Genomic DNA, 9611 nt, shown 5'->3' on the forward strand with positions numbered 1-9611 from the left:
TGCCCCCCCAGGCAGCAGACCCCCGCGGAGTGCGGGGGCAGGGGTGGTTGGGCAGCAGGTGCCTGGAGCCTCGGGTAGGGTCTGGCCAGAGGAGCCGGTGACCTGGGGACTGCGGGTGTGCCCCCCCCCCCCCCCCCCGCGGCCAAGGACAGAGTATCCATCCGGCCCCCCGCCCCTGAGCCTGCGCACTGCCCCGGGACAGGGACCCTGCACTTTGCCGTCAATCCCCACCACGGGCCTGCCGTGGGTGGGGCGCCCAGGACCCGTTGGCCCTGAGCCGTGGGGTGGCCCGCACCCTGGGCAGCGCTCGAGGGGCGGCCTTCTGGGTGGGCCGCGGGATTTGGTTCCATGTTTCCCACGGTGGCTGTTGACCTTGGGGCTGGGTGAGAGCTGCGCGGGGAGGCACTAACCTCGGTTCCTGGGGGTCCGGCTCCTACACACAAGCAGGCACCTTCTCTCCCCGCCCAGGTGCCCCGAGGCCCCGTCCTGCCTGAGTCCGGAGGCCCCTCCTGGGGGAGCCTGGTGCCCCTGTGGGGTCCAGGCCCAGTGTTCTCTGGCTGCCAGAGGGGACGTTGGGGGTGGGGGGAGTTTCAGCAGCCCCCGCCCCCCCCCCCTCAGCCTTAGGCCAGGGCAGCTCGTTCAGGAAGGGTGGGCTCCGGCCGGGCCCCCCAAGACCTTGAGGGCTGAGTTCCTGCATTGTTCCTGCAGGGGCTCTCCCGTCCTGGCAGAGATTTTATCTCCTGGCTGGGAAGCCTCCTCCCTGGTGGTGGCGGGAATGGCCAGGGAGGCGGGGGAGGCCTTCAGCCTCTTGGGGTGGGAGCCTGGGGGGCCACCCCTCTGCACGTGGGACGCCCAGCTCCTCGTCCTGCTGTAGGAGCCCGGAGGGGGTGTGGACAGGGGACTCCTGCCGCATTCCTCCAGGAAGCTGACTGTCAAGTCCATGCCTCGCTGGAGAGAAAAACAACCTTAGCTTGACAATGACAATGGCTAACAACCTTAGCTTGACCTCCTGGCCTCCTGTGAGTCTTCTTTAGCAGGAAAGTCCTTTTAAAACCCACCCTTGTTCTTACCTCCCCAACCCCCACCCCTCAGAGTCCTGGGGCAGCTGCTCTTCCTGCCCTTGGGTCCTGTCCCTGTGCTTTAATAAAACCAGCATTTTGCACCAAAGACATCTCAAGAATTCTTTCTGGGTCGTTGGGTCCGGACCTCACCCCAGCAAACCTCGCCTAGATTCCAAAGCTACGTCATGACCAGCGGCTGGGCCAGGGAGGCCCGTGAGCCCACCCGCCCATTGCACAGAAAGGGGCCCAGGTGCCAGAGGCGCACCTGTTCCTAATTGTGCGGGACGTCCAGGCGGGACAGACACAGATTCCAGACAGACAGATGCACTTTGACCCAAGTCAGCCGGCCTCCCTCCTGCTGGGAACGTGCCCGTTGCGGGCAGGAGGGTGGGGCGGGGGGGGGCAATGGGGTCGGACCGTGACCTGTCTGTGCGGCACCCGGAGGCCCTGGGCATTTCCAGGTCGCACAGGCGGGGAAGGCCATGTCCCTGTCGACGAGAGCAGGACTAGTTACGATTTATTAAGGTCTCAGATGGAGCTGGAGGGAACACCCTGGAAGTGACCAGGAAAGGCGGGGAGCGGCCCAGGGCTCGGGCTCCAGGACTAGCCTCTGGCCCCGGGGAGTCCGCGTGCCGGGCGGGCGGCGTGGGCCTTGGCGCGGGCCGCGGTGCAGATCCGGGAGCGTCGGCACCAGCGCTGATTTCCTGCCTTTGACCCTGGTTATGTAAGAAGTTAACGTGGGGGGACGCCGAGTGGAGGGAAGAGAGGAACTCGGTGCTATTTTTGAAACTTCTTTGTAAGTGTGAACTGATTTCAGAATGAAGCGCTGAAATGTTTTCAAAGCAGCATGGAGTAGGCTCAGTGGGAGGTAAGCGAGTGGGGGGGGCTGCCCCCCTTTGTCCGCCGCCCCCGCCAGCCCCGCCGCAGGTGCTGGGGTGACCCAGGGGCGCAGGGGGCCTGTGGGGTCCTGGGGCAGCAGGTCAGAGAAGGATGAACTCTGCCCCAGACTGTGTTTGGTCTTTGGGTCGGGGGCTGGGGTGTCATGAAGAAAATATTTCCGATGGATCAAAACTCAAATTGGAGGATTTAGGCAGCTGGGGTGGCTCAGCAGTTGAGCGTCTGCCTTGGGCCCGGGGCGTGACCCCGGGGTCCCGGGATCGAGTCCCCGCAGGGAGCCTGCTTCTCCCTCTGCTTGTGTCTCTGCCCCTCTCTGTGCCTCTCATGAATAAATAAATAAAATCTTAAAAAAAAAAAAAAAGGAAAGGGAGGACTTAGCAATTTTAGGAAGAATATAAGAAAATCTCTTCATATGTTGACAGAAAATATGTTTAGGTAACCCGCCAGGACATTTAAGAATATTAACAATGAAAGCAAGTTTGCCAAAAAAAAAAAAAAAAAAAAAGAAAACAAGTTTGCCGTTACCACGTTGCCAAGACACAGCAATCACAAAGAAAGGACACCCGCTGCGGTTCGGCCGCCAACACGGTGCGACCCGGGCCGGTGGCTCCTGCTGCGGCCTAGAGCGGCCGCGGGCAGACAGGACTCCCGGCACCCCCTTGGCCTGTGGCCTGTGCACTCCGGAGGCCCTGGTCACCACATGGCGAATTCGCCGGGCAGGCCAGCGGCCGTGGGCCCTAGCCCGGGTCACCCGGGTGCCAGCATGCTGAGGTCAGGAGGCGGGGGACTGGCCTACCAGCCGTGGTTCTTCAAACCCCTGCGCCCACCAAGCCCCCTGCCCCCCTACATACCCTCACCCTCCAGGAGCCCTCCCCCACGCATGGCACAGTTGGGGTGTGAAGGGTCAGGATGCATGGGTTGCACCGCACGAGGGGGTGGGGGGCGAGTTGGGAGATGCTGGGAGTTGGGGTGGTGGGAAGAGGCTTCGGATTTCCAGACCTCAGAGGCCCTGCTCCGCCCTGGGGCCTGTCCCTGTGGGTCCCACCTCCCTTCCCCAGGCCCTGTGCTTCCTCCAGCACCCCCAGCCTGGGGAATGGCCACCCCCTTGTTTGGGGTGAGGCTGGATCTGCCAGTCCTTTCCACTCGGTAGGTAGTGAGAGGACTCAAGGGAGAACTCACTCGGTCTGCTCCGTGGAGGTGGAAGTCACATGTGAGCCAGTCAACTAACTGATGGGCCAGGGCACCACTTCTGGCTCTCTGTCTTTGCCACAGACTGGCATGAGGCTCCCTGTGCCTCAGTTTCCCTGCTTGTGAAGGGAAGACCCTACCCTGAGAGTCCCATGGAGTCCTGGAGCCACACTCAGGGGGTTGCTGCACCAGGCGGGGAAGGAGGGGGCTTCTCTTCCTGAAGATTTGACTGGGGGCAACTAGGCAGGAGATGAAGCTCTGGGCTCCATGCCAGAGGGAGGAGCGGGGTCCTGTGGGCTGGGGATCCTGGGGTCGCCTGGGGCGCGGGGGCTCAGAGGGGAAGAATGCATGAAAGAGGAACTGGCCCAGACCCCGTCGTCTTCCACTGCTGGAGGCCTCTGCTGAAGCCCCCCCAGCACATCAGCCACCTACAGAGGGTGCAGGGCTGGCTCCCCGGGAGGGACTTGGGGAGCAGGGAGTGTGCACTGGGGGATATGCTTCATGGCGAAGAGGGGGAGCCACCACCCTACTGTGCCTCACGGGACGGGGGGGGGGGGCTCCAGAACTGACCACTGCTCCTAGCCCCTGGGGCCATGGGCGACCCCCACCCCCTGGGCTGAGGGAAAACCCAAGAGGTAGGGAAGTCCCCCTCCCAGGCAGGCCCCAGGCGCCACCCACCCTCCCCTCGTGGGGCAGAACTGCAAGCCAAGAACAGGACCATGTGGAAAGTGTTTATTCTCTGCGGCCCGGCTGGCACAGTGTTGGCCGGCCCCGGGCTGGGCTGCGGGCTTTGCTGTCCTAGAGGTCACGTCTGGTCAGGGCCAGGGTGCGACAGGCTCTGCATCTTGGGTAAGTGGTTAACTGATGGTGTCTGCAAAGGGGGACAGGCCTGTTGGCCTAGCAGGGCACTGGGTGCCAGGGAGGTTGGGCGGGAGCGGCTGAGGGTCTGCAGGGTCTGCAGTGTCCGCGTGTGCGCGTGCGAGTGCGTGCGTGTGCGGGGCAGCGAGCTTGCTTCGCGTGCACGCTGCGTGGAAGTCTGCCCTCTGTGCTGGGGTCAGGGCTGCTCACAGCAGGGCCCAGAGGGAGGCGGGCGCTAGGCCGAGCAGCAGCCCCCCGCCGGGGCCCAGGGCCTGCGCCCCCCTATTACAGAGGTCCTTTTCACAGCACGTCAAACTCTGCAGTTCAGACTTGGGTAGGCTGGGGTCCAGCTGGTCCAGCTGGTCCAGGCTACTCATCCGGAAAATCCACTGCAGGGTCTCCTTAGCTTCCTCGCAGGAGGGAGCGCACCCCTTGTACTTTGACCTCACCTGCATTCCTGTGGGCAAGAAGGAGCCCCGGCGTGAGAGGTGCCCTCCCACCCTCCTGGAGTCATCCCGGGTCACCCACTCCCTGGGGCGCCTGGCCGCCCATTCCTCCGTGCAGTCCCATCGGCTCCCCAGGAAGGCCAGCCCCTCTCCACGTGGATGGGGACACTGAGGCAGGCGGGAGCCCGGTCCCTGCCAAACCCACACTCCTCTGATTGGCTGGGGGAGCCTCAAGCACAGCTCCCCGAGCCTCCCCCGGGCTCTGGGTGCTGGGGACTCACCATTGCTCGAGGTCGTGGTTATGTTACTATCGAAGCAGATGCCAGGCCTCAGGCATTGGGCGGGCGGGCACAGGCTGGCGCCGGGTGCCCCGGGGCAGGTGTAGCACAGCAGGCTCCGCGCTGGGCCGCCGGGAGGGCTGCAGTTAGACGAGGCCGGAGGACCCTTCCCCCCCGCCCCTCCCCCTGCACCCGGGCCCCGCAGGCAGGGGACCCTGTCACCACCACCCCCCCCCCCGCCCCCCGCAGAAGCCCCGGCTCACCGAGATCCCGGCACAGCAGGACGGCCAGCCACAGGACAGGCGCGGCTCTCATGGCTCCTGGGGATGGTGGCCCTGCGGGGTGCCCCAGCCTCAGTCTCCGGCCTGCCCTCCCCAGCCCCTGCCCTCTGAGGCCGACCCCTTCGGCGCCTCCCCGGCCTGGTCCCCCCTCACTCACCCACTAGCGTCAGGTTTCCCTCAGCGAGGTGACATCTGGAGCCACTAACCCTGTGGCCACCAGATTCTCCCCCTGCATCCTGTGACCACCGGCGGGCAGGGGGGGTGGGGAGCTGGGGCCGGGCTCTTCTGGCTCCACCCTTTTCCGGGAGTTCTGGCTGTCAGACCCTCAGCGGGATCCTGAATCCCAGGCCAGAGGGGGGTGTCACCTCGCCATCCAGCAGTGGCTTTGGGGAAATGTCAGGAGGAAGCTGGGCGCCCCCAGGTCCTGGCTCCCCCCGTGGAGGTCTCTCTGAGGCTGTGGGGCCCTCCCCAGCTGTAGAGCTGAGCCCCCTCAATCTGCCTCCTCCCCTCCTGGCCCCCAGCGCAGTCCCATAAGCCTGTCCTATCCTCCATGCCTTGTCTCCAAAAAGTACCCTCCAACAAGCAAAAAAACAGAAAAAAAAATTTTTTTGAATGTCATATTCATCGTTTTTCTGCTGCACTTGACATAAGTAGTCATGAGTAGCGAGCAGTAGACTTCTATGGCATCTTCACCTGTACACCTTCTCAGGCTGAATTTATAGCTTTTATAATCTTAGACATCCGATAGACGCAACAGTGGCTTATTTGACTAGCAAACTCAAATATAATAAAGATGTGTGCTCTGGTTATACTTAATGCTGATAACTCAGGAGACACAGTTGTTTTTATTAAATCAACAGTTTTTAAAAAAGATTTTATTCATTTATTCATGAGACACAGAGAGAGAGAGGCAGAGACACAAGAAGTGGGAGAAGCAGGTGCCTCGCGGGAAGCCTGATGCGGGACTCGATCCCAGGACCCCGGGATCACCGCCTGGGCTGAAGGCAGACGCTCATGCGCTGTGCCACCCACGTGTCCCTAAACCAACAATATTAAACTAGGCTTATTTACCAAAGATTTACCCAAGTCAAATAAACTGGAGCAGCATTTGGTTAATTTCTATATTTGTAAGACTGTTAGGGATATTTTACGTGAGCACTGATGTATGGGTAAGCGCATCAGAACAGTCTTCTCTATGGGATTTTATAAGCTGATCTGATAATATTAGCCAGAGGTAGGAGAATGTCCTATATACATAGCTTGGTGCATACACGAACTCCAGAAGGGTCCATGTAGATACCGTATAGTTTTATTCCAAAATCCTAGCCGGAGGCAGGCAGAAACATGGTAATACAAAATTCCCTGGTTTATAGAAACCAGTTGGTTCTCACCTTTGCCCCACTTTCTATTTTTATCTGAATTTTTCCTGCAGATAAGGCCATGTGACATCATCTGCTCTGTAGGAGGGTGAATGCTTCCCCTCACTGTTTATGGGGGAGACCGCAGGCTCTTCTCTTGCCCTGGTGTGTAGCCTCATGGGGGCTGTGCACCAAGGTCCGGTTGGGGTGCCGGGGTGCGGCCCGCAGCCATCTGGGTGGAAGCTCACCTGAGTGGACATAACCGTGTTTCCAGTGAGCCTCTCGGCCTCAGGGGTGGCTGCCAGGGTCCCCGTGTCCCTGGGATGCCGGCCACCGCCAGAAGCAGGAGAGGCAGGGCCTGAGCCCCCCCCCCCCCCCCCCCCCCCCCCGCAGGTTCCACCTGGAGCACAGCTGTGCTGATGTTGGTTTTGGATTCAGAGGGATTAAGTCTCCTCGCTCCCTCCTGAGCCCTGGGCAAAGGGGAATGGGAAGCCCTGAGGCAGTTCGGGGCCCAGGTGTGGGGGAGCCGCGGGGACCCCTGCACCGGCCCACCCGCAGGTGAGCTCCACAAGATGGGACCCCTGGAGCGTGCCAGTGTGTACACTCGTGGGGGAGCGGAGGCAGAGGCCCCAGAAGGCGGCCCAGTCCTGCGGGCTCCGGAGGGTGTCCGTGCCCGCGAGCGGCTTCTCCACCCAACCCCTGCACCTGCTAGGTGGGAGGCCAGCTGCTGGGGGCGGAGGGGAGGGGCTGGGCAGGAGAAAGAGGCCTGGGATTAGGGGAGAGCCAACTGCCCCTCGCCCCTCCAAGAGAACCCCTGTGTGCAGGGTGGGTTGGGGGGGTGAGGGACGGCGCTGCCCAGGCTAGGGGTGGAGGGTGGTTTCGCTGTCCTCCTGGGACTTCTATAATTAAAATGGGCAAGGAGGGAGAGGGAGGGTATCCTTCAAGCTCAGTAGTGACAATATAAAGGAATTTGAAAAAAAGAAAAGAGTAACAGAAACTAGAAAAATCTGCCTCTCGTAGCCCCAGTAATTACAATCCAGGGATGTTACCTTGGGCGGGTCACCTCTGCACACCCCATTCGTGCACTTCCTGTTTATTTAGCGCCTGTTCCTAACACGCTGTGCCAGCTACTGGCAGTGCATCAGCGAAAAAAGAATTATTTTATTTATTTATTTATTTATTTGAGAGAGAGAGAGAGAGAGAGGCAGAGACACAGGCAGCAGGAGAAGCAGGCTCCATGCAGGGAGTCCAACCCGGGGCTCGATCCCAGGACCCTGGGATCATGCCCCAGGCCAAGGCAGGTGCTAAGCCCCTGAGCCACCCGGGGGTCCTGAAAAAAGAAATGTCTTTGCCTTAATGAAACTTGGATTATGATGCACAGTAAGAAGTGACTTGCGGGCGTTAGGGGAGCTGGACAGGAAGGGCATCCTGGGGCGGGGACTTTAGTCTGGAGCTATTTTAATTTGGCAGGTTCAAGCTGGAAAAGGCGAGATTTAAGCAAAGACAGAAAAAGGAGAGAGAGCAGTTAGTGGGCCGGCGGGCGCCCGGAGTGCTCCGGAACAGCCCGGGGAGGCCCGGGGAGGCGGCGAGGAGGGGCGCAGGCCGGGGTCTGGGGGAGGTAGCCCTGAGCCGTGAGCCGTGAGCCGAGCAGAGGTCTGCTCTGGGGGCAGAACCCACGGGATTTCTTTGTGAACAACTGAGAAACTTTGTGAAGGAGGAACAGGACTTCACTGGGGAAGTTCTCAGTTGTACAAACAATGGACTATTTTGCACCAGATAAATTATGTGAGAGGTGGTTCCCACTGAGGGGATGAAGTCTCTGCCCTACTCCGTGGGGAGAGTCCTTAGTGCACACACCCACGTGTCTGTGATGGTGAGACTTTGCAGGCCTGTTTCCCTTGGGGGCTTAGTATTTTTTTCTTTTTTCTTTTTTTTTAAGATTTTATTTATTCATGAGAGACACAGAGAGAGAGGCAGAGACACAAGCAGAAGGAGAAGCAGGCTTCCTGCGGGGAGCCCAAGGTGGGACTCGATCCTAGGACCCTGGGCTCAAGGCAGGTGCTCAGCCACTGAGCCACCCAGAGATCCCCCCTTTTTCTTTTAAGATTTTTATTTATATATGTAATTTCCACGCCCAGGGAAAGACTTGAACTCACAACCCTGAGACCAAGAATCTTGAGCTGCACGGACTGAGCCCCAGTGTGTGGGGGGCAGTGCCTATGAGGGTTAGCTTTTTGAGTCCTCCTGATTGCTGCAGGGTTTGGGGTCTTTCACTCCCTCCAGGGTGACTGAGCCCCCTGCCCGGGAGGAGCCCAGGTGCCCTTAGGTGGGGGAGGGAACTTCCTCTCCAGCTTCCAACTGTAACCGGCCCTAGGGGGTTCCAGGCCTACAGCTTCGGCTGGAGTGGATGGGAGGGCTACAGGCCTGCAAAGCCAGGGTCAGGAAATCTTACCTCACCTGGAGACGCTGGGAGCCTGCGACACAAAATGAACAAACTTTTTAGAATCTCTAAAAGTAGGAAAGAGTTTTATTCGAGCCCAAGTTGGGACAACTGCCCTGTAACGTGCTGTTCACAGGGAAGAAAGTGTGATGTTGGGAGACAAAGGCAAGAGAACAATTATTAAATTATTAAAAAGTATAAAACTCCCTCCAGCCCACTGATGTCCTGGAAACAGAGTGACCTTCCCCTAGGTTCTCAGCTGCCTCCGTGTTAACATTGCGCGATGGCACCAGGCAATTCCAGCCCGACCCCAGGACCCTGGGGGTCTACTTGAAGATACAAAAATTCGTTTAAAAATTTCCTCTAGTCACGCCTGGGGGCTCAGCAGTAGAGCATCTACCTTCCGCCCGCCCAGGGCGTGATCCGGGGTCCTGGGATCGAGTGTCATGTTGGGCTCCCCGCAGGGAGCCTGCTTCTCCCTCTGCCTGTGTCTCTGTCTCTCTCTGTGTCTCTCAGGAATAGATAAATAAAATCTTTTAAAAAAATGAATAAAATATTTTTTAAAAAAAGAAACTTCCTCTATCTCTAAACCCCAAGATACGTGTTGGTGATCATCCCCCAGCACACGGCCCACAGATGCACACCCCAAGGTCTCCTGACTCAGGCTAACAGAGCTTCTCCCAACAGGCGGCCCCCTCAGGGCCCGGAGACCTTGCATCCAAAGCACCTGGGAGGCCTGTGCTGGCCCTCACCCCGCCCCAGCCTGAGAGTCCTGCTTCTGCGCTTTAATAAAACCACCTTTTT

At 59.5% G+C, this 9611-nt stretch overlaps 1 protein-coding gene across 1 annotated transcript; it reads right to left on the minus strand.

Annotated features, from left to right (window-relative positions):
- Positions 1 to 3863: 3863 nt before the first annotated feature.
- On the minus strand, positions 3864 to 5485 carry LOC121498439 (lymphocyte antigen 6H-like). Its single transcript, XM_041768390.1, has 4 exons — positions 5167 to 5485; positions 4992 to 5063; positions 4732 to 4851; positions 3864 to 4461 (listed from the first exon to the last, which is right to left on the minus strand). The coding sequence occupies exons 2-4, from the start codon at positions 5041 to 5043 to the stop codon at positions 4211 to 4213; spliced, it is 423 nt and encodes a 140-aa protein (XP_041624324.1). The 5' UTR covers positions 5044 to 5063; positions 5167 to 5485; the 3' UTR covers positions 3864 to 4210.
- Positions 5486 to 9611: the final 4126 nt, after the last annotated feature.

The sequence above is a fragment of the Vulpes lagopus genome, chromosome 9, assembly GCF_018345385.1.
Source record: "Vulpes lagopus strain Blue_001 chromosome 9, ASM1834538v1, whole genome shotgun sequence".
NCBI lineage: Eukaryota > Metazoa > Chordata > Mammalia > Carnivora > Canidae > Vulpes > Vulpes lagopus.

Coding starts and splice junctions, on each gene's coding strand:
- LOC121498439 (XM_041768390.1), bottom strand. CDS start 5,043: ATGAGAGCCGCGCCTGTCCTGTGGCTGGCCGTCCTGCTGTGCCGGGAT. Junction 4,852..4,991: donor CCTGCTGTGCCGGGATCTCG/GTGAGCCGGGGC, acceptor CCGGCGGCCCAG/CGCGGAGCCTGCTGTGCTAC. Junction 4,462..4,731: donor AACCACGACCTCGAGCAATG/GTGAGTCCCCAG, acceptor TCTTGCCCACAG/GAATGCAGGTGAGGTCAAAG.